The 25,072-nt window shown below is 37.6% G+C and overlaps 2 protein-coding genes and 1 long non-coding RNA gene across 4 annotated transcripts in view; 2 read left to right on the forward strand and 1 right to left on the reverse strand.

Annotated features, from left to right (window-relative positions):
* LOC135224753 (transient-receptor-potential-like protein) overlaps positions 1 to 6,124 on the forward strand; it is a 210,596-nt gene extending 204,472 nt beyond the window's left edge. The window contains 2 exon segments of the mRNA XM_064264079.1: positions 445 to 489; positions 2,006 to 6,124. Of these exon segments, the coding sequence (XP_064120149.1) occupies positions 445 to 489; positions 2,006 to 2,649 (689 nt within the window). The 3' untranslated portion in view covers positions 2,650 to 6,124.
* A 104-nt stretch (positions 6,125 to 6,228) lies between these two features.
* The window catches only part of LOC135224402 (uncharacterized), a 34,428-nt gene continuing 15,584 nt past the window's right edge, over positions 6,229 to 25,072 (forward strand). The window contains exons 1-3 of the long non-coding RNA XR_010316719.1: positions 6,229 to 9,214; positions 21,529 to 21,617; positions 22,159 to 22,563. This is a non-coding gene — a long non-coding RNA (uncharacterized LOC135224402). The remainder of the gene's footprint in view (positions 9,215 to 21,528; positions 21,618 to 22,158; positions 22,564 to 25,072) is intronic.
* LOC135224401 (mitochondrial disaggregase-like) overlaps positions 22,015 to 25,072 on the reverse strand; it is a 143,558-nt gene continuing 140,500 nt past the window's right edge. For both annotated transcript variants that reach the window (XM_064263374.1, XM_064263373.1), the window contains one exon: positions 22,015 to 22,523. In XM_064263374.1, coding sequence (XP_064119444.1) covers positions 22,308 to 22,523 — 216 coding nt within the window. In that variant the 3' untranslated portion in view covers positions 22,015 to 22,307. The remainder of the gene's footprint in view (positions 22,524 to 25,072) is intronic.

Genomic DNA, 25,072 nt, shown 5'->3' on the forward strand with positions numbered 1-25,072 from the left:
CTCAGCCAGGACAGAACAGCCGAGAGCTGAACACGGATGCTGAAATGTTCTCATTTGTTCCGTCTTCCGAATGTATTCCCGGAGAACTTTCCGTCGGCCTTCCCAAGGTCTAGACCTGTGGCCTTCATACTGTGGTCCGTGCGAAGTGTGAACAGACGTGAAGTGTGAGCGATGACATGATCTAATGTCGCTGAAACCTTCGCTGACCGATTTAGGCTTCGTCTCTGCAGATAGTAGTAAAACTTCCTCTGTCTATGTCTAGATGTTTGTAAAGTTCCCAGTGTTGATTTTTACACCTCATGAGAGTGACGCATAACAACTAAGTATAGATTTGGAATCTACAAAAAAAAAGGGATAATTTAGGAAGGAAAGAAAATAGCGCATAACATACAGCAACTTAGCAAATTAAAACACTTTAGCATAGACCATTGTTTTTCTTTAAAGCCACGATGGGTGTTCTGTCTCTACAAAGTCTGCTTCTACCCTGCGGTACGTATACCCCTACCTACCCACTAAACACCCCTTGCCCCCTCTACCCCTGCATTCATCTACTTCACAAGTCCCGCTGGCAAACATTCGAGTTTCTCTCTCGCCCTGTGCAAATGAAGAACTATCGCTTTCATACCGTGTACTCCTCCAATGTGTTGTGGCGTTATGATCTCTTCTTGTCACCATCCTTCCTCTCTCATTTAGATTAGAATCGCCTAACAGAGACATGACGTTGTCTGCCATTTGCCGCTTTCTTTATTCTCCTTGGTTTTATTTACTGAGTACAGTTTATTATCCATCGCTTGTTCTCACACCTCTCTCTCACTTCTCATCCCCCGGACTGAGAAGCTCTCTCTCTCTCTCTCTCTCTCTCTCTCTCTCTCTCTCTCTTTTGGATGACCCGTTCCACACACTGTTCTCAACCACTTTGTTCTGAAACCTCTCAAGAGAAGCATTTGCTAGTTGCTGTGTACAATGCTGAGAAGCGATTTTTACATAGAGTCTTAACCAGTTTCTTGACCTGTGAGTTTATTTACGTGTTTTGTCTAGCATTTTGCATCACTTAGAAGCCAAAAACATTATTCAATATAATAGAATCCCTGGCTCATGCAACGCAGGAAATGCAGTTGATCCTTTCCCCTCCCCTTCCATATTTTCTATTAGCAAAAGAAAATGACGATGTTTAGATGGCCATTTGCCTGCGCATAAACTGGTTTTCAAAAGAAACCGCTGTAATTATGATCAAGCAGCAAGTTCACTGCATAATATATTATCCAGACAGGATTTGTTTAGCTTTATGTTAATCTTCCCACAGCGAATACGTAGACAGTACCATTTTTTTAATATAGTGAATTAGTATAACAGATTATTGTAATTGTTAAGTTCGTGTAATTGTTAAATGTATTGTTAGTTTATTGGTAATACTGTAAATTCTCTAAGATATGCAAGTCAGACAAGTTAGATAACGTGTCAAGTATTGTTGAACATGTGGTACTAATATAAAAACTGTAACCAATTGATTCCCACTGTTAGTCAACTTTTCAGTTGAAAACAACATTGTATTTCCTTTTGAGCTGCCAAGTATGTAAATGTGAGATGCGCAACATTCATCTCTGCTACTGAGACAAATGTTAGTCAAAAGTTCTCAGTGCTAAAATCTTATTTGTATTCAATAGAAACTAACAACAGTGCTGATATCAATAAAATGCCAGATTTCTCTAGACAACCAGTTTTACTTGAATGAAAAATTCATTTTTGTCTTGATGCAGCATTAAAGATGCACATTCAGTTCTGTTTATATATCTTTAGCATTTTCAGAGGTTATGAGTTTCAGTACAATGATCTATTACTGCAATAGACTTACAATGACATCAATGTTTTATGAATAATATTTTTCCTTCTTATACATTAATGCCCTAGCTTTAAAGATTGGAAGGACTTGTAATATAGTATTTTTTTCTGTATTGCATGTGTACTGAGGACACAGTACTGATAGTTAAACTATTCATCTTTGCAGGAAATTTGACTGGCTGCCTGCTTGCGCCGCAAGAGATGGACTATCTGCGGAAGGAGATAGTCAGCAGCCTTCGTAATGAACTTCGTGATATGCTGCGTGATGCTCTAGCAAGGGCTCTTACTCCCACCACTACCATGGCTTCACATTACTACTCTCCGACTCCCACTCCCAACCCTACTCCTCAATTAGCCACTACTCCACTTGGACAACCATCGCCTGTTGCTTCCCAGCAATACCCCTTGGTAGCTTCACCACAGGGAAAGAGGTCCTCATCACCTCCAAGCATCCCACAGCACTTGTCTTATCAGGCACCCTCTGGGGCCCAGTACCAGAGCTCATCTCCCACAACTGAGTTGGCACCAGCTCCGTTCTTGAGAGTGTCATCCAAAACTAGCTCGGAAGCACTTGACCCTAGGACAAGTCCCGCACCTCACCAATCATCGCCCAAGTCAAGTCCAGTCCCATCCTCTTCTCCGAGATCAAGTCCAATTCCTCAGCCTAACCAGAGGCCTAGTTCCAGTTGTGGCCAAGTCCCCAGATCCCACGGAAGCCCACAAGTGACTCCTTCAAGTGCCAGCCAAGTTCTTCTCCGCCCTCCGAGTGAGTCCGACCGTATGACCACACACATGTACACACAGCTCTGAAGTTTGTTTGGCACAGATATACAGGTGCACGTTTCAATTTTCGATTCCTGGTGCTTTTGCCCTTGAAGCATAGGCAAAACCTGCTATGACGGAATACCAGGCGCCAGTCAGAATCACTGTTTTTACAAATACAGTGTGACTGGTTGAGGTAGTCCCAGATTCTGCTATTAACGCCAGCACTTTGGATGGATGGTCTTTTGCAAGATGAGCTGGACTTGGTTAACATGGGTTGGCCCCCATGGTATTGTCCCATGCCAGCTGCACTGATGCAGGAATCATTTTTTGTGACCTGGAGAGTTGTAAGTAATTTCAGTATTGAAGGCAGCTAGCTCTTCTCGACAAGGTAGAAGAGAGCCCAATGACATCATTCTTAGATTTACTGCATCAGGGAGTCAACAGTACCTCCAAGTACCTTGCGAAAATGCAGTGTAAATTTTTTTAATACACTGACATAGATGACATCCAGGTTTAAGGATGCCACAAGGAGTCTCCCAGACTCAGACGATGATGATGGACGTAAATAAATGTTTTGTTATAGGAGAGATGTTGGTTTTGGGTAAACCATTATCTTTATAGAACTGTTGCATTTTCTACGTGAATATGCCTGGTCAAGGAAGGTCAACAGAAATGGTTTCTGGAAGAAATGCTCAGAAACTGCTGAAAAAGGAGAGACTGGAATTTGAGAAGGTGCCTGTTAGTGAAGATTATTTTACGTTATACACGACGAATGTCAAGTACCGGAGAAAAAGTCGATTGCCGGCATCACGCGGCAGTGAGAACTGACAGTTTTCAATTACCAGAACCTGTGTTCCTTAGGGCAAGGAATCAAAGAACATACTCACTTTAAAACACATTTCTTACACTGTTGATAGTCAGTTTGCAATAATAGGAAAAAATATTGTTTTTATTTCATATTTATTACATAGTGCTCATAGAATACTTTTAAGACTGCGCAAGCCAACAGTCAGTTAAGGGATGAAACAAATTTCCTATTTTAACGTACTTTTAATCTATTGCTGTCTTAGAAAGATCAGTCTAGAGACATAGAAACTTACTAAACAAAGCAGTGTATAGAAAACGGAGTTAGCTGTGAAATTTTAAATGAAGCCTTCTGCGACCGACATATATACAGTTTTGCAATACTCAGAAGTTGAAGCTGTCTGTCATGAGCTGGAAGGTATGTATCACGACCCAAGAAACTCAGCTAGTTAAGGTGCAGATGGTGTTTTAGACTTAGTCTTCTCTGTTTGTTTTGTTTAATCTATTTTTCTTTTATTCTTCTGATTCACAAATCTGCGACTGACGACATTAACTGCAAAAATCGAGGAGAAGCAAAGATTAATGATACTCTTTTCTGAAGTCTTTGTTGGCCCTCATTTATCTTCTGTATGAACGACTAGTCTTGAATTAAACAACGCCATATGTTGCCATGTCAGCCTGTCACAGATAGTCTGGAGATCTATTCGCACCTGCTAACTGACAGACTTAAACACCAGTGAGCTCCATTTAACCTAAAAGATACTCTCTCAGATTTATAACAAAGTTTGTTTGTTTGTCGAATCCCAAATAACCTACCAGCCATAGACAGGACCAGTTTGTCAGCGTTCTTCACCTAGCTACAACTTGTTTTCAGTCAAAGCCGTTTTGTGCCCTCGTCGGTCTGAGCCGCTGACCAACAAAGGCCCCCCACGACTTCACACGTGGGTCTTTTGTGATTATCTGCCATCTGAAAGTGTTCTGTCTAGTCATCTGAGACTTATCAATTATGTAAACAAAACACAGAATCACAAGCAAACACAAAACGGAAAGGGTTCGCCAGGCTGTGTGAGCAAAGAGCCTCTTGCAGCAAAGGAGATCGCAAGTGCTGTTTGCACCGTTCTCTCAAGGAAGATTCCTTGTTTTTTTTTTTTTTTTGTGCACTGCAGTATTTGGAGAACTCCCATCAGTACATGTGATACCTTATGGACTCGTTTCCTTGAAATGTCTGGACACACCAAATGTAGTTCTTCTTCTATTTTTCTAAAACCAGTGGAGTTTTCCCTCTCTGTTGTTTTAGCCGTAAAGACACTTAACTCTTCGAGGAGTGAACACAATGGACGGTTGAGGAGATGTGAAGAAGGTTATAAAAAAACGAGAAGCATAATCTTTCCATATGTATTATCTGCTTTGGCTTAAAGAAATAGTTATCATAACTTTCCGTACTGAACCTGTTTATAATAGATAGTGTTAAATACTAGTATATTCTTTGTACTATTATAGCTTTTCAATTAAGCTGCTGATTGAAATAAATTACGACAATGATTTGATATTTGATAAAAAAAAAGGTTGCTTTGCACTGCAAGGATATAGACAGACACAGGAGGTGTAGAATTCTTTTGTAGAAGTAGAAGGAGGAGAGGAGGCGAAGGCGAAGGAGAAGTTGAGAAATCATAGTTTTTGGAGTGATGAAGTACTACACTCGAAAGAAATTATATGATTTATGCTGTTGATTTTAATTATTGTTGTATATCTTGTATTAGCATGTAAGAAATGTTGATATAGAGAAATGATGGTTTATATTAAAAAAAAGTTTAACCATAAATGCTATGGGCTTTGCTATAACGGTAATTGTAAGTGTTAGATGTATAAATATTAGACTTAGCATTGTTTGAAGTTTATTTTATTATAGATTTGAAATGGACCATGCTCATTGGTCATAATTATTTTTCCTTTTGCATTATTGATGAATTGCAATTGTTACTGCCCACTTCACCACTATACATTGCTTGCTCTCTAAACAAACGTCGTTTCCACCAGAGTCAAATCATCCTCACCTTTTGCATTTCATGTCACTTCCGACGCCACATTTCCTCATTTCAGCCAATTTGTTGAAATGTTAGAAATGTCATCAGTTGATTTTGACATGTGACTGATGCACCTGACTACATCTTGATTCAGGTCCTGGTCATTCAGTGTGACAAATTCATTTTTACAGAACATTTTCTTTTTATTAAACAATCTCAGACTGCGAAAATGTAAGCGGTAATGGCTATTTATATGACAGTCACTTTATTTGTGTAATACTGTATTTTTCTGTAATTTAAGGTGTTAAGACTAGTTTACTTGATCTTCATTTCAGCTACATTTATTTTTGAAAGTTTCAAAGACATTTTGTAGCAATTTTTATTATACAGGAAAAAAAATAGAATGATGTAATAAAACCCATTATGATAAAATGACTGCAATTGAAGTGTTGCAAAATTTCGTCTAAAATTTATAAATGTGTGAAAAATAGACCCTTATTCATTCATAAAGACTTTGTGATGAATTTTTTTATCTTGATAAGAGAGTGATTGTTCACCAGCTAATAATACCCTGACTGCTTACTGAAAAGAATGACTGAATTTCCCATTGCTTTCTAAATTGTGTGATTATCTTCATTGGTGTATGACATTGTTGCCACTGTTTCTGTTAATTCGTCATATTTCCAGTCTTGTATTGTGTGTATATACTTATATATATATATATATATATAATATATATATATATATATATATATATATATATATATATATATACATGTGTGTGTGTGTGTGTGTGTGTAAGAGCAGCCTGGATCGATGTATCTGTGTAAGAATGTTTACAAGAGACCACTCATATTTTTAGTGAAAGCGTCTTGTTCTCGGTGAATTTTTGCTATAACTTATTCCTGGTAAATACTCGTAGGGGACTTGTTGTTCTTGGGAAATTTGAGTATGTAGCAGCTAAACCTTTTTGGGAAATTCTTGTTTTGCTGAGTTTACTTTGGAGCTTCGAACTTGGTGGGTTATTGATGGAGTCCCATGCCCTCAGTGAGTTTTGGTTTGAGGCTTCTTAACCCTGGTAAATTTTGGTTGGAGACTCTAACTCATGGTAAATTTTGGTTGGAGACTCTAACTCATGGTAAATTTGGGTTGGAGAGACTAACTCATGGTGAATTTTGGTCGGAGAATTTAACTCATGGTGAATTTTGGTTGGAGAATTTAACTCATGGTGAATTTTGGTTGGAGACTGACTTCTGGTAGATTGTGGTTGGAGACTGACTTCTGGTAGATTGTGGTTGGAGACTAACTTCAGCTAGATCTTGGTTGGAGCTTTTAACTCCTGGTAAATTTTGGTTGGAGACTCTAACTCATGGTAAATTTTGGTTGGAGACTAACTCATGGTAAATTTTGGTTGGAGACTCTAACTCATGGTAAATTTTGGTTGGAGAATTTAACTCATGGTGAATTTTGGTTGGAGACTGACTTCTGGTAGATTGTGGTTGGAGACTCTAACTTCAGCTAGATCTTGGTTGGAGCTTTTAATTCCTGGTAAATTTTGGTTGGAACTTTCAACTCCTGGTAGATTTTGGTCGGAACTTCTTACTCTTAGTAAATTTTAGTTGGAACTCCTTACTCCCAGTAAATTTCGGTTGGAGCTTCTAACTCATGGTAAATTTTGGTTGGGGCTTTTAACTCCTAGTAATGTAGGTTGGAGCCTCTAATTCTTGGTAGATTTTGGTTGGAGCCTCTAACTCCTGGTAAAGTTTGGTTGGAGCTTTTAACTTATGGTACAATTTAGTTGGAGCGTCTTACTCTTGGTAAATTTTAGTTGGGACTTCTTATTTTTGGTAAATTTTGGTTGGAGCCTTCAACTCCCGGTAAATTTTGTTTGCTGCTTTTAATTCCCGGTAAATTTTGGTTGGAGCTTCTAACTCCTGGTAAATTTTGGTTGGTGCTGTTAACTTACGGTAAATTTTGGTTGGAGCCTTTAACTACTGGTAAATTTTGCTTGGTGCTTTTAACTCCCGGGAAATTTTGGTGGTGGCTTCTAACTCCTAGGAAATGTTGGATTGGATTGGTTAATGAACTTTAGGCCAAAGGCTAAGCACTGGAACTTACGAGGTCATTCAGCACTCCTAATAGATATTGGTTGGAGTTACTTGCTTCTTGTAGCTTTATGGTGGAACATCTTATTCCTGAGAAATCTGCTCGAACGTTTTACTCATAGTAGATTTTGGTTGGAGTTACTGGCGCCTGGTGACTTAAATTTTTTGCTAGGGGGCCGAGTACTGCATCCCTGCATATAATAGGATGTCAAGGTTTTTAACAATTCAGCAGTTTATGACTTGAAAGTTTTGTTCAGTTGGCCGTGAACTTATATACTTATTAATATATATTACACTACGACAAATTTACTTAGAATTATATGTATCTGAAGAAATAACGTGTAAATGTGAATGAAGGTAAATCTTATTCTGAAAAAGAAAAAAAATATCAAAAATAGTCTTAAGATCTGTTGACACCTCTTTGTTACTTTGAGACCCAGCTGGGTCTTGAATAAAATCACAACGAACGAATTTTGTTCAGTTCCCATTCATTGGTAATAAGTAAGGCCACCAGGGAATTAAAAGCCAGTAATTAATTTTGGCACCTTGTGTTGGTTTTTAGTGACAGTAAAAATAATTCAGCAATAAAAGTAGTGACAATCAAAGTAAAAACATCAGATTTTACACCCTAGTTCAAAAGGCTAAATGGTCAGTCAACTACAGAACCTTGGTGGTTTGATCCAAATAGCGAAATTATTCGGAAATACTAGTTTTCATCTGCTTTGCTTGCTTTGGAGGTGTCTGGCCTTTCTAACATCCAGACTACCTTGACTGTTGTTGTTTGTGTGTATGTATTTATCTAAACATACACATATACAAAGTATACAGTAAGCAATAGGAAGTAATTTAATGATTCACTTTTAGTCTCTCATACATCGAATTCTTCGTATCTTTCGCTTTTCGTTTGTAACGAGAATGCGACGAAAGTTATGACGACTTCCGTTGTTTGATCTTTTCGAAGAAAGAGTCAAGTGATTGTGAAATTTTTAAAAATCATGTTATGTCAGCCATGGCCTGTGAGATATCAGTAATTTGTGTGAAATTAAACTGTGTAACACGTTCCAGTTAGTTCAAGAAAAATGTCAATTTGTTCGATAGCCAATCACTATACTGTAGTACAATGCCTTCGTAATGAAGTGATGGGGATCCAGTCGATAATGTACCAGCCAAGGAAACTATTTTCATTCAAAGTTTTGGAATGGTAGAGAATTTAATTCCAATAAGAAATTTGCTTTTCATTCCCCATCTCTCAATTTCCATTAACTGAATGTCAGTAATGTCGTCGCAAATGGAAAGATGAGTCATTGTATATGTTAAACCTGTCCCTACATTGTACAAACCTCTTACATTTTACGTGTGTTATACTGTCCGGAACGGTATAGAGTTAGAAGACAAATGAATCATGACGTGAAGAAAGAGAAAAGTTCCAAGACTTTTTCCTTACGCCACGTCGTCACAACTCACAGGCACAGCTGACAGCTGTCATTAGCTAATTTGGGTACCTGTGAGGTGGACGTATATGGGCGGTGGTTACCGGTGTTTTTCGGTGCTCTTTATATCTCTTCGTGTGAGCATCATGCCGACCAATTCGGGATAGTATTGTGTTTCAAACACTGTCTGCATAAGGGAGTTTGACGTCGAACTATCTGTCAGTGTTAAGGATTACAGCTGAAGGAGGTAAGGTTTACTTTAACCATGGACGCCTTTCATGTTGATCTACTTTTGGCATATTCAGGTTACTGAGCTGATTGCCTTTCGTGAGAAAGCTTTTGTGCGGTATATTTTGGTTTTCATACACCTTAAAAGCAGTATATTATGGTTTTCATACACCTTCGATGGTTAATTAATTGGGCTGTGGTATTCAACATTTCTTTTTGGTCTTTGCCTGCCACCTCGGTGGGCAGCGAGTTCGATTCTTGGTCATTTCATTAAGGTGTGAGAGATGTGTATTTCTGGAGATAGAAGTTCACTCTCGACGTGGTTCGGAAGCCACGTAAAGCCGTTGGTCCCTTTGCTGAATAAACACTTGTTCCATGCAACGTAAAAACACCATACAAACAAACAAACAATCTACATTTATTTGTAGTATGTTTCGTCAGTCTAGTTTTTAGCGGTTTTTGGCTAACTGTTCCTAACCGTGTTCAGTGTCATAAGCTGGTTCTAATACGACAGAAAAAACCAACTTCGTGTTTTATTTGCTTGTCTACTCTTAGTTCGTTCACTTGGTAGTTTTTGCTATAGGATCTGCGTTTATTCCCGACCAGGTATGTTTCTATTATATAAAAAGAAAATTCTCCAACATTGTAACTTGATTTCGTTTCGGTGTTTCCCCCTTCTCCCAAGGCGTAAGGGAATGTAGGATTTATTTTTTTTAGTTGGTTTACGAAATCTTAACTGCCATTCCCGTCCTTAACTGATCACTCGGAGGAACTGCCTTAAGATTTTGTGTGGGGGGGGGGGGGGGGGGGGGGGGGGGGGGGGGGGGGGGGGGGGGGGGGGGGGGCGGATGGTAGGTGATGGGAAATCACCATTCACCAGTTTCCCATGGCCTCCCCTTTTAGAGACCAAACAAAAGAAGTGTTCCTTGTTTACTGATGGAAGTGTTTAGAAGATTATTTTTGAACAATAGGACAAATGACAGGAAACCAGAGTCAAGGATGCCATTTGTCTTAGTATGAGATTTAGAGACGGAGAACAGTGAATTGGGACCATAACACAGATCTGAGAGCATAAGACATAAGCACCTTAGATGGGGCCATCCAATCAGCAGTGTAGTCCCTAGGAAAAGTAATACTACACCAGAACTCGATTCACCAATCCATGGAAATGAAAGTGTTCAGTCTATAAAATTAAACCTGTAACAAATTTCCTGTTTTCGATACAAAAACAGAAGCCTTGTTATGATCCAGTCCTAAACCTCTCCTCCGAGAGGACAAGGAATTAATCACCCCTCTGACAACAGCCCCTCCCCCCCATAGATCTCAAGTTCCCTGGGCACCTGTCCCTTGAGCTCATTCCTTAAGGACTTGATCTTAGACCTGAACCTCAGACATAAGAACATGATGTGGAGGTCAAATGTATAGTTTGAATAAACTAAGATACAAACCCAATGTGTTAACCCTGATCCAGAACAACATACAGGCACAATTTTCTTCATTGATTTGGTGTAACACTAAAGGTAGGTTGACAACACATTAAAAACAATGGTGGAAATAGGCAGTACTTGGAATACTCCTTTTGAAATTACTCTTAGTCTTTGCTGAGCATTTGCCCCTGCATATGGACATAACTCACAGATCCAGAGGTGGTTAAAAGCTTCCTACGCACTTGAGTTGGTGCTCAACATAATGTCATTGAGACACGCTCAGTATCAACCCAAGTATGGAGTTAGAAGAGATAAAAGTTGTAACCTCCCAGCACTGGATAGCAGACACAAGACAGCTAGGCACACCCAGTTTCAGTTGTAAGATTAATCTATAAGTAGGTTTATTCTCAACATGTTCAGACACAACAAACAACTTAACAAGCTCAACCTGTGGAAGACATTGACTTATTGCCAAGTCACCACTGGGTTAACAGATTCAGTATATGCTGACATACAGATTTGCATCTCAACCAGAGTGAACAGGTTGCAGTCATAATTGTATGCTTCAGGTTTCTAATTGGTAATGGTCACTATCTCATACTTCTTGACCCCATATACAGCTTTCAAAACAACCCAAAGATTAGTGAATGAGGACTTGCTGCTTGATGAACAATGGGTGGATGATGGGCAGACATATGCTCAAGGAGGATTGATGATAAAGTTACGTCTTTGAGCTGCCATTTTTGTAATCCAGCTGTGTACGGACCATAAGCACATACAACAAGAGAGAGTATAATTCCTGTTACTCCTGTGGTTTGCACTAAGACACTTTTCTGTAGTGAGAAAGACTCAAATGCTTGGGTTATAGTATAGCCTGGTATGCATTAACTTTTTCATTAGCAGGCAGGACAAATGGCAGTAAATAAATCACAAAGATTCCATGTCATCATGAATCATTTTTAACTAAAGTATCGTTACAGAAAGTGAAGAATGCCTATAGGAAGTTTGTACACCCATATTTTAAAGTATCTAGTAAACTAAGACAGGCCCATTTTCCCCACACTTCCTAGTCTATGTGAGTGAATTGGATTTACTAATAGTACGGTAATTGGATACATATCTGTTTTCACATGTTCTAGATTTTAGATGAAGCCATCACACAAAGAAATATTTAAGTCAAATCCACCTCGTGGAGCTGGTTGACAAGACCAAGTTGGCACTGCAGTATGGTTCTTGCAGAGATTTTATAGGAATTGCATGTTAAAACTGTTGAACTTAAATTGTGAGACCAATTCCCCTTCCATACTTAAATGTGAATGTGTTGCTAAGAAGGCAGGTAGTAGCACCTCAGTGGCGTGATCTGTATGGTCTTGGCCTGCCACGTCTGTGGCCATGATTTTGATTCTCGGTCATTCCTTTGAGGTGTGAGAGATGTGTATTTCTGGTGATAGAAGTTCACTCTCAACATGGTTCGGAAGCCACCTTAAGCTGTTAGCCCTGTTGCTGAATAACCACTGGTTCCATGCAACGTAAAAACACCATACAAACAAACAAAAAGGCAGTAAACCATTGGAGACATTTAGTCCCTTAACATTTTCTCAACGTTTTGAAGATTGCAGAATATCTCTATAACCAGTATGTAGTATCATAACCAGATTTTGATATGCCACCTGATTTGATATGCTAACTGGAGAGATGGCAGTTTCTTTTGTTTCTTGCCCAAAAAGAAAAGATTCGTGAATCATAGCATGAATAACAAAGTTCCTTGGGAAGGTTTGATGCTTTCAATTGGACATTAAGCATGAGAGGGTCTATGATGTTCCATTTTGGGTTAAGGTCCTCTCTGGGGATTTCCTTCTAATAGGCACACACATCAAGAACTAAATACTTTCAATGAAATATGGACTCTGTAACTCTGTCAATAGTTGTCATTTATTCCTTTTCCTTTCAAATTTTCAATCACGAGGGTTTGACATCTTGAAAGTGCACTGACACAGTTTCTCTTCTCAGTCATATTAGCTTAAGAGTAGATGTTGATGGATTTTTCTATATTGCTTCACAAATCCTCTTACCTTCAACTTAATTTGTGTATTGTGGAGAATAATGCCCTTCATATGACTCAAGATGGGCAGTAAAGATCATACAAATCTGTAAAACAGTCAGTTTTGTTGTACCATATTGCTGAATTCTGAGACTTTAAGGGCTGACTGGATAAAAGTAGGACAAGTAGAGGTTGCTCTAGCTACCTATGTCAAAGCCTCTATTTACCCCAAACTCTACCAACTCCATGTGCTACATTTGATAGCCATCCAGTCCCCAGATGACATATAACCACTTTGTTCATATGCGTATTACATAATAAGTATTAGTTCTCCAACTTGTTGCATCCCATCTTTACTCTGGATAATGAGTGTCAGTTCATCATTACCAGGTATCCTGAGACCTAAAGATATATCTGCTTCTAAGCTTTTATGATTTTTATTGATGTCTGTTGGACAAAAATGCTGAAGAGTTGCATGTTACATTGTACTACCTAAGTATGAACTTGGCATAAATAAAATAGTTTCAACACTGACTCAAAATTTACATCTCATTTTTACTTGGTGGTTGTCCAGATTAGTCCTTCAATTCACCATACTGTTTATGATTAAGCTGGTTTTGTTAGCTCGGGGTCAGTGTTCACCTTGCTGAATGTTCAGTGACAATTGTGACATCATGAGTAGGGAATTGACTAGCCCTAAGGTAGCAGCCATTAACTCACCAATGGGAGTCAAGACTTCTCTCATAGATTAATGATTCTGTTTTTGGCTGACAGTGTACTTTTCCGACAGTATGGCATATGTAAAGCAAGAGCTTTGCATTAAGGCAACATGAGCTGTTATATTTTATACCAGGATAAACTCTACTGTCCCTGCCATGATTTTGTCTTGGAGAAAATAAGTGAAGAAATAATGCTCCATTCTCCAATAATTGGTATAATCATGTAGAATAATGACTTGGTGATCATCAGATTAAGGCTGAAGTCTACTGCTGTAATTATTAAAGAAACTGTTTCAGTATGATCAGTGACAAGATGAAATCTTTGTTCAAACTGAATTCATCCATATTAATTGTGCAACCACTCAAGTTAGTCTCGGTACTAATTGGGGTGGGATCATACGCAGTCTGGTATAATCAACTTTTGCACATACTATGTGCATTTCTTACTTTCTGCACATAAGATTTACTTGGCCATCTGAAGACTCATTTCCCTAAAAGGGATTGCAGTTAAAACTGAATTGCTTATGACATACAGTAGCATCAGTTATGATGAAAATTAATAAATTTAACAATTAGGTGTTATTTGCATTAGTACAGTATTGCCTGTGATTTGTAAAATAATTGTCCAGTGTAAAACTGGTGTCAAAATATCAAGGACCAACAGAACCATAATGCACATGAAAATGGTTATAAAAGTAAGAATGGTATACAGTACTACATACTTTGCATTTACTGCATTCAGTGATTCACTTGTTTTTCATGTTTGTCATTGACCTTTGCTACATATTACACATTTCATAATGCATTAGATTGTCTTAAAAGGCTATTAATAAGTAAAGTGACTTCTAATATAGTAATTCTAATAGATAACCTCCATTTTGGTGCATGCCAACATTACAAGAGTTACTGATTATCATATGAATTGCAGCGTAAGTTATATATATTATACTAATTTGATCTGTTTTTGTTAGGATGATTGCTATTTAAAAAATTTTTTTCATATGTTTTGCAACGTTCCATTTTTCTGTAATTCTTTTAAAATATTATCAGAAATGATGATATTTTGTTAGTCATTCACTGAAAGAGCCTCCTTAGATTGTGTTCTTAGTCTCAATATACTATACTCATACTCTGCATTTTCCCTAATTCTGTGTAAGGAACAGCATTTACAAAGTTGCAGGTACTGGTTTTGTATAGTCTTAACCATATTGTAGTCTAATGCTTTTGGATGAATAATCATGTGGGTAAAAATGGCTAAATGTGAAGTTTGATAGTATGGTGCTCTTTTGAGTTTGAAGACTTTTGTCACCATGGAATGAAGATCCTGAAAAGGTTTTGTATGCTCTGGTTTGGCATTTCGTCGATATCAATTTTCCTATTATTATGGGAAATTAATATTTACTTTTGTTAGTATAATTAATATTCATGAAATCTTTGATGTTTGTTTGACCTTTTCTACCAACCTTAACAAGATAGCAAACACCATCAATCTCATACAGTTGTCAGTGGGCAACTTACTTAACCTATCAAAGCTTAAATTATTTACACTTTAGTAGTGGAGCATGTCTTTCTGAGTGCATGGGGCAATTAGAAAAGGGCATGGGTGCTGCTATAGTAATTCATATAAACGCTTCTAAAAGTGACTATTTTTTTCAATGCAAATATCTCTTCAATAAGGCTGTCTCTACACCAACTGTAATTGTTTTATCAAAACATTTATCTCAGAAAGATCATGAATTGTTGTTAATGTGGTCGGCATATTCCATTCTTGAGTAGCCTCTGGCTCATGCAGCCATAGACGTTTATGTAGCTCTTTATATTGAAAGAAAAATTTTGATTGAGGAATAAGTTGACCAGATTGAACTATGACAACCACCACCATTTATGCCTATTACAGTGAAGTTTTTCTGAATCGGATTATATCAGTGATGTTAAACAATGAGAAATTGACTTTTTTGTAGTTTTAAAGCTGTAGAAAACATTTGTACTTCTAACACAACTGCATAAAGTTGAAGTTTGCATGTCCATAGAAGCGGGTCAACCTGAGAAATATACAGACGTTATAAGCTTTTTAGAATAAAGACAAAAAATTTATCGGTGTTCATTCTCCTTGTTCATAGGTACGATTATTTCTTGACAGTTTCTTTCTGGGAAAGGAATTCAATGGAATTCATTTTCACATTGATGTAAGTTTTACCTTAATGCTTTTGTGTTCAGTTTTAGCTCATTTTTTTTTTAACTTGGATTTCTCAATTGTGCATTTTCAGTATATGTTCATGTTTGTAATTCAGTAGTACTCTTTATGTACAGAAGTTATGTTCCTTAATTAAAGTATAATGGTTTTCACCACAGTTGATACATTATGGTGTACCACAATTCCATACTGTTAAATAATTTTTTGCAAAACTGAAAATGGATTCTATATTCCATAAAAGTGAACATTTTATTCATGCTAATTTCTCAGAGCAGTGTAGTAGTATTAGCCAAGATAGTCATCTGCTAAATTTACTCCTCTTGAGAGTGAGTCCCTAATTCATCATGTTAATATGGTCACTACTTACCCCTTCAGCTGAAGGGAAGAAACTCATTGGTCTGGGAGCAGGGTACATCTAGGTCTGCAAGCCTTTTCTCCGCTGCGCTGGTGAGAGAGAAAATGGTAACTATACATTCCGACAACTCAACAGCTCTATCGTATGTCAAGAAACAAGGGGGAACACATTCCATTTCCCTTGTTCTTCTCTCTATCTGGACCTTAATTGGTCATGTAGATGAATTTCTACATGACGATGATCATTTTCCCACTCATCTGAAGTTTGTGAGAAATGTCCCTTCAAATTTTCCTGTTAAATGGGAGGAAAAGGAAGCAGATTGGGTCAAATTTCAGAAGGTATAAACCTATTCTAGGAATTTGAGTCAGAGTCCCATATACAGTGGTCCCCTTGTATTCACAGGGGATGTGTACCAGACACCCCTGTGAATAGTTAGAACCCCTATAAAAATGCTGAAAACAGGTTTATGGATACTTTGCTTCTGAAATATTGAATAGTGCTGAAAACTTGATACCTAAGACCAAAGGGAAACCACGCAGACCTGCTATTCCATGGTGGCATAAAACTTGTGGTAATTTGAGGAAAACTACCTGGAAATGTTACCGGCATTATAAATCCAGTCAATCTGCAACAGCTAAATCTATTTCCCAATGAACTATGGCAAAACGGAGAAAATATTTTAAAGAAAAAAAGAGAATCCTGGCTTTTTTTATGTAAGTAAATTACATAAATTCTAAGACCCCAACCAGGTTAATCTGGAGAAAGATAAAAAAACTAAGTGGCAAATACCTTCCATCATGAACGCCTTGTCTGAAAATTAATGGAGACTGTCACCAAGCCTAATGAAGTTGCTGAAAAACAGAGTGAGCATTTCTCTGAATTATCAAATTCTAGGAACTATTCAACTCTGTTCCAGAATATTAGGAATTCAACCATTTCCCTTAATTTAAATTCTAGAAATGGCGAATCTTATAACGGTAAGTTAACTTTTAAGGGCATTCAGGGATGCTCTTATCATCTGAATCAACATCCCCTGGAATAATAACATTCTTTATAGCATGCTAAAAAATCTTCCAAATTCAGCTCTTATCTTAAAATCAACAAAATTTGGGAAACTGATGTTCTTCCACATTCTTGGAAGATTTCAGTTGTTGTGCCCTTTAAGAAACCACTGAAAAATCCCCATCTTCCTACAAGCCAATATCTCTTACAAGTTGTTTGTGCAAATTGTTTGAGAAAATGGTGAATTCTAGACACATGTGGCATCTAGAGAGAGATTGTTTACCATCATCTGTGTAATTTGACTTTAGGAGAAATCTTTCCACTGTGGACCCATTACTAAGATTATCAACCCAAATTTAACAAGGTTTCTCAAAATGCAATCAGACTATTGGAGTCCTCTTTGATCTTGAAAAAGTATATGATATTGCTTGGCCTTTTGGTATTATTAAGTGGCTTCATGACATTAGAAAACGAGGTAGTGTGTTGAATTTCATCAGCTCATTTCTAAGTGATAGGTATATTAAAGTTAAAATTAGAAATACCTTTTCTAATGCTTTTGAGCTTGGAGGAAGGCATCCGACAGGGCAGTGTATTGAGTGCCACCCTATTAGCTGTGGCTATTAACAGCATTGTTGAATGTCTCACTTTCAGTGAAGGCATCTTTGTTCCTAGATGACCTTGCTATATGTGTCACCAGTTATGATGCTATTGCAGCTTGTAATTTTTTTAAGTCAGTTGATGCAATAGCAAAACTGTGGCAGTTTATTTCATTAGAGGTACTCGAAAGGAAACCATTCCAAATAGTAAGCTGAAAGACACTTCAAGCAGCCCTCGGTTAACAGCTATCCAGTTTTAGGGAGCTTGTCTAGCGACGCTGTTAACTGGATTTTTGGTGCCGATCTCTGGTTAGCAGTCCTGATATCTGGTTAGCAGCCCCAATCTCTAGTTAACAGCAGCGCCAATCTTTGGTTAACGGCACTGATATTCGGTTAGTGGCGCTGTTAAGCAGGTTTTAAGTGCTGTTATTGCTGATTTTCGGTTAGCAGCATCGGCCAGGAGCAGAGCCCCCTGCTGTTAGCCGAGGGCTGCCAGTAATACCATATGAGGAGGAGGTGAAGTTTTTATGGATGATTTTTTATAAAAAGCTAACATGGGCTATTCGTACTAACTCCTTGAAAATTAAGGTAAAGAAATCCCTTAACATTTTAAAAGTAGTCTCGGGTTTTAACTGGGGTGGTGATAAGAGGTAACTTTTGGTTATATAACTCATTATGTAAATCTAAGATTGAGTATGGTTGCCAAGTTTACTCTTTAGCAAGTTCAATCATGCTGGGCTAAGAATATGCTCTGGTACATTTGAGACCTCACCAGTTCAAAGCTTATATACTGACACTGAAGAGCTCCCAGATTTATGTCAAGAGGAACTGGATATGGGGTAGTATGATCAAATTAAGAGGTTCCCCAGAAAACCCTCCAGCATCCATTCCTAACCAAAATAGGCTAGAGCATCCAAGCATTTCATGTAAGAATTAATGCTGTAGTTGACAATGTGTCTATTAAAGACCAAAAAATTAAGGCAATACATTGCATTAAGTTGCCTCCTCGGTTGACCCAAGAACCATCAGTCTTTCAAAAAGCTGGGGTTAAAAAAATCGTTGAATGCCAGGGAAGCGAAGGCTTGTTTCCTTGATCGTGACCAAATACATTCGGGTTCTATTAAACTATTCAATGATGGATCAAAGACATCGTGGTGTTGGTTGTGGCGTTGTTCATGGTGATAGCTCATATGTGGGCAGACTATCTAATAATGCCTCTTATTTTTACAGCTGAATTAAATACATTAGCCTCTTATAGTGCACTCATGGCAATTAAGCAATATAACCCTAAACATCCAATTATTCAATATATTCAAGAATGGCTGTACTATAGGCTTGGTTTCAAGTTCAAATTAGACCATTTTTGCCAAGTCCCTGCCCATGTAGGCATTGTAGGTAAAAAACTTGCTGACTATGAAGCAAGATATGTCATTACTAAAGATGACATTCTATTCCATCATATTCCTGCTACCGATATGAAATGGACTATTCATCCATATATCTAAAATAAATGGCAGGAGTGTTGGTCTTCTCCCCTTCTGGCCAACAATAAAAAGTACAGGATGATCAGTCAAAGTATTGAACATTGGCCATCTGCCTTGCAACTAAACTTTTGTGTAGAAATTGTATTATGTCGTCTGAGAATTGGGCGTACTGGATTGAGCCACCAATTCCTTTTAGAGGGGAGAACTGCACCAGTCTGTATACAGTGTGACTCCTCTTACTGTGGAACACACTATCACATTGCCGTAAGTATGCTGCAGCACGGGAAAGACATGGGTTAATGAGCAAGGATATAGCAGAACTGCTTGGTCCTGATGTTGTTGACAATATTGTTGCATTCCTCTATGATGAAACTTAACATTGACCTCTTGGTATATTGCCAAGTATAGTACCTATACTACGATACACTTTTGCAGTTGTGTATATCATAAGCATGTTTATATATATATTTTCTTGTTTTTACTCTGTAAAGGTCTATTCATAGCCTTGTCTTTAAAACAATTGGTAACGTGAGCCCTTCTCCAACAAAAAAAGAGGCATCTCTCACCTACCTTAAGAAGAATCACCAACTGGCATCTCTGGTATCTTTTACAGTGTCGCCAAACTATGGCTAGAACCAAACTCCAAAAATATCCAAAAATAAAACCTTTATTTCCCAGAAAACTAACATGATAAAAATAAATAATGAATTGAAAAAGCCAAGACATGAAGTGTACTTACTCCTAGCTAAAAAAATCTCAAAATGGAAACCACACACCTTCTCCCAAATGAGACATTAATTATCTCTACTTTTTCCCGACCGAATAATATGTGAATAAGGTCAGTTAAAAATTAAAGTCAAGAATTCCCTTTATGAATGGCGACATTGAATCCATCTAAAGGAAAAGCAATTATAACATTCAGAAATAAAATAAAACTGATAAGCAAAGAAAACATAAATACAACAAGTAAACGCATTCCTGTATACATGGGAAAAAACAGATTAAAAACTCAGAAATGGGAGAGCTCATCTCCCAATCTCCCATCAGAAATACAGTCTTCAGACAGTGCATAAGGAAAATGTTCAATGGGCACAACAAGCGTCTCTTCACTCCAACACTAAAATGTCTCGCCTTAACTGGATCTCTGTGAACCGTCCAACTCCGGCTTCATCTCACTGAATGTCACTTAACTGTTGGCCGGCCAATGATTAACTTCCAATTTGATATCAGATTATATTGCATTCACACGGGCCCTGATGTGCTAACAAACTGACGTACACAAGTATTCTCAAAAGTTCTGTTTGCATTCCTGTGACATAAAGATAGGTGATACCGTCACCCCCTTGAGTCACGTATCCATTCATGGGGTCAAATTGTGGATGTCTGTGCTCATCTCCCTGACTCGAGTTGTTCGACAATCATCAGCAGGCTCCGTCCATTCACCCAAAATATTCACTGACTGACAAATCAACACATCGAAGCTTTTCAAAACACACGGGCGCTTGTTGAACATAACAATCTCTCCTCAATAGAGTCCATTGCCCATATGACATGAACATTCCTAACCACCTTTGACGAGCAGCTAACATATGCATATACTATGTTATAATTTTTTATAGGGAATATCAGTTCCATACATATTCATCTCGAGCCAAATTCATCATAGCACTGAATAATCCCTCAGATTCCTTTGCTTGACTTCAAGCCTAAATTTCATATTCCATTTCTTTCCAAGGCCAGTAATCATTAAGGATTCAACCTTGTTCCTCTTGTGCATTATTTGTCAGATTTTCTAAGGGATATATAGTAGAGAATCCTTGCAGACCATCTTTTTCGGTGTTGGCACACTTGAGGCAGACAAAATCTGGTCGTAATTATCTGCAGTGTAGTCTTCTTCTTTGGGAAAGATATTGGAGATTTTTCATATATACAGTATTTTCTGTTATCTTTGTACATGATTTATGAAATTTAGGCTGACAGGCCAAGCATTAGGCCACTTCCAGCCATTCAGGGCTGAAGACAGTGAAAACAGGAAGCTGGAGTGGTTGAACAGCAAGATAAGAGATCCAAAAAATAGAGATATACATGAAATTTAGTTTCCTTAAGGTTTGGCTGGGAGAAAACCCCACAGTTGCACTAGGAAGTAGAGGCATTGGAAACTATGAATCAAGGTAGGGACCATGATTGGAGGTAAAGCAAAAGACTTAGAAATGGGTAAGCTAGGGGCCAAAAGGATACAGCAAACATAATTTAGTAATACTTACTGTCCAGCTTGTGAGGTTCCTGACTGCACTACCCCAATAAGGGATGCCTCTCTACCTAACCTGTCACTTATATATAGAGACCTATTCCGGTGCTCATTTATTCTATTTTGTATTTGTCATGTGACTTTTGATAAGATTTTGCGGTTTGCTTTCACCTTGTCCACTTCCATGGAATCACACAGAATCAGGAGAAGTAGACTTCATTCTGTTAGTTAGTTTTATGCATTCTATTTTCCCATGCTTGATCACAGGTAAATAATCGGCCTCCAATTTGCCATCACTGAGTGACTTTCAAGAACTACTCCGTGATAGCTGCTCGTCTTTAATTGGCGCCCTACTGGTTAGTACCAAAATGACCAAATGTCTTTGGCTGTTTATAAGAGCTAATTCCTTGTTCATGAATGTAGGCTACACATGCAATTTATTATTGTAGTAGATATGTACCGTCTAAATCTATGCCGAACAACTGCTAGTTACTCAACGTTTTGCATATGTAAAGAAATGGTAGATTTTTTTTCTGGCCCTCCATTAAAATACTTACAGTTATGTTCATATCCATTTCTAATGCAAATGGCTAGAACTTTTGACATGTGTCAATCCAGCATATATACTTTACTGATGTGGATTTTTATTTAATGCAATTTTAGATGTTGCTTGAGCTCAACGTCGAGGAATTTAACATTTAAGTGCTCTCAAATGGCTTTATTATAGATAATTAATGATTGAATAAAATATGATTTTGTACAAATAAACATTTTAATAAATTAAACAAAACTACTCAATGAATTATGATACATTTTTACATTTAGTAGTACAATAGTCCAATAAAGAAAATCCTCTATAATATGGAAATTATCACGCCATATTTTGCTCTATTCCAGGACAACTGATGGTGAAATTTACAAGAACTACCTTAATAAATGCAATCCCGGTCAAAATTACCATCCATCAGAATGTTGAAAGTAAATTCAGATTGCTGCAAATTTTTCCTCTTCAGTAAATTAAAGATTCACATTGAAATACAACACTGTCATCGTTGTTTCAAGTACTCATCTGGATCAACTTCTGTGAACTTATCAGTTCCCTTCCTCTTCACTCTTATTTTTATGGGGCTGGGAGAATCCTGCAGCTTGGCCTTCTCATCCTCAGTCTTTGGTATATCAGTATAGACATACACTGTGCAGCCTGCAGTAATGTGACCTTTTTCATAGGCTAGAGCAAGCTGATTAACAAGACGACGTTCAACCTGCAGATAAGACTTCAGTTAGCAATCATTCATTCTTTAGGTAAGATACACAAAATTATTTATTTTTATGATAGTCAAAATTTGTATTTCTTTTATGAAAGGCAAAATATACAACACAAAGTGCAGACTTCTTAAACAAATGTTTAACAGTGATGGAATCACTCGAGAGGAAAGCAGAATTAAATCTCCCCTAACACCTTGAAAATAAACCATTGCCTCTTATTCTTCAGCTTTGTTGGGTAGTTTGGGCAAGACAAAGAATGCTTCAAAGTGACTGTTTTAGGTTTAATACTGTATGAACAAATCTATAACTTTACCACTGAAGAGCCACTGTGAAGGCAGGAAGTGCTTCATAGGACATTTGGGTAAATGATGAGGCTTGCTAATAACCTGCCTCATTTGACTATTATGCCCTTACCAATATGCCTTGCAAATTACATCCTTCGGCTAAACAGCATTAATGGGCTGGCTTCCTAAAACTTATATACAAAAGAAAATCTACCTTCGAATAAGGATAACTTTGGCTGAAGGTTCATGTAATACTTGACCAATTCTTCAAAGTTCATATACTACTTGACCATTTCTTCAAGGCGAGTCAAGACTGACAAAAAAAAAAAAAAAAAAAAAAAAAAAAAAAAAAAATCCATGGATGCTTCATATGGCACAAAAGTCTTGTAGGGCTCCCTTATGAGATTTATAAACATCCTCTTCAACAATCTCATAGAAAGCTATGTATTCTTTGATAGCTGATTACAAAAAAATTAATTTCATTCATAATAATGAATTCAGCAATTGCTGGAGTAGTGGTAAAAAGAGAATTAATTCTCCTGCGTCGACCACATAAAATGGCTCACAGTGCTTGCTGAAGATTCATTGTCCACTCTGTACAAAGACTAGCAATATGTTACACGCCATAGTTGTTGAAAATCGCCTTTGTTCTTAGGACAATGTTCAGTCAACAACTTAGGGGATATGATGAACTCTTTAATTAATGAGATTAGCTGAAGAAAAGTATTTACTCCTGCATCCACCAGCAGAGGGTAAGTCTGGCAAGCACAGCTATTGGGGTCAAACAGTGCTACTAATGTACACTACCTTGATGCTGAGGAGTTAAGTCTTCCTTGATTCCTTGCATAAAGGTCATGGGATGAAGTAATTATTAGCACCCTGATTCTAATTATTAGCACCCTGATTCTAAGTCCCATTGCTGATGTGGTGACTATGATAGTGTGACTATTTCCTAAGCATTTTGCAATCATTCAAATAGAATTGTTTTTCCTCTACTGAGAAACTTTATTACAGCACTGCTCTTTTCTGGTACAAATCTCCAAACTGAGTTAAAACTTATTTCCCACTACCATTGTAAATAGTATCCTGAGGATTTCATTGTTTGTTGAATAAATTATAATATCCTTCTACCATTATAAGAACCTGTGGGTATCATTGCGTTTGTTGTATAAAATGTAGTATAATGACTAGTTATTTTCCTCTGCCATTATGATATCCTGAGGGTTTCATTATATTTGTTGCATAAAATGTAGTATAATGACAAACATCCCCTGCACTCTTCTTTACCCAAGCAAGATGTATTTGCTCACAACACTAGGCAGGCTGCTGCTGCTGCAAACAGCAAGTTGTTTTCTAGCACCAAAACTGGGTATAGTTTGCCAGTGTAGTTGTGGAATCTTCTGATGTCAAATATTTACTTGAGGAACAAATTCATTCCTGCTCTCGGCTGATGTCTCCTGAATATCAGGTTTATTGGTTTGATTTTCTGTTTCCTCAAATTTATTACCTTTGCCTATATAACCTCTCTCTCTGTAGGCTGATTTCCCTTCGGAGTTCTCTTCGGTATTATAGTCTGTTGGCTCTGCCCTTCAGAGTTTTCAGCTGAAGATTTAAAGAAAGAAAGGGCTATGACATACAGGGATTCAAAATTCTCGCCTCCCTGATGGTGAGGCAAGTTACTTCTGGGTATAGTGCGATGCAACCACTGTCTTGTCCGTCATAACACTCTCCTGTATATTAGACTCTCTCCACAGTTACTAGGATTTCCAGTCTGTTGATGTATGGTAGATGCTCTTCTTTGGACCAGCTTCCTGATATTTTGATGTCAAAATGAATTTTATAACCTTAAGACAATACACTTAAAGATCAGGTGGTCTGACAAAATTCCATTTCACCACTTAAGATCATTTTGCCTGCCATGTTGAGAGGAATGTGTTGTTATGGGTCTTCTAGTGATGTCAACCAGTTCAGAGACTGCTATGGTTGACTAGTTGTCACAAGGAACTTGCCATGTACTAAAATTTAGTGGCACAGCAAAACTTCTAAAGTTAAGGTAGATGAATTTTCCATCTGCAAGGACTGACTGGAGCATGCAGGTTCTGTTTTGAAAGTGATGCTCTTCCTTGTACCATGCCTGTCATTATTTTTAGGTACAAAATGAAATGAAAACATGACTTTTTCAAGTTTGTTGATCCTGCTGATAACATAAAATGAAATTGCAAACACATCTTTCAGTTGCTGCACATCAAGTCGTTACTCTA

Source organism: Macrobrachium nipponense, chromosome 12 (genome assembly GCF_015104395.2).
Source record: "Macrobrachium nipponense isolate FS-2020 chromosome 12, ASM1510439v2, whole genome shotgun sequence".
NCBI lineage: Eukaryota > Metazoa > Arthropoda > Malacostraca > Decapoda > Palaemonidae > Macrobrachium > Macrobrachium nipponense.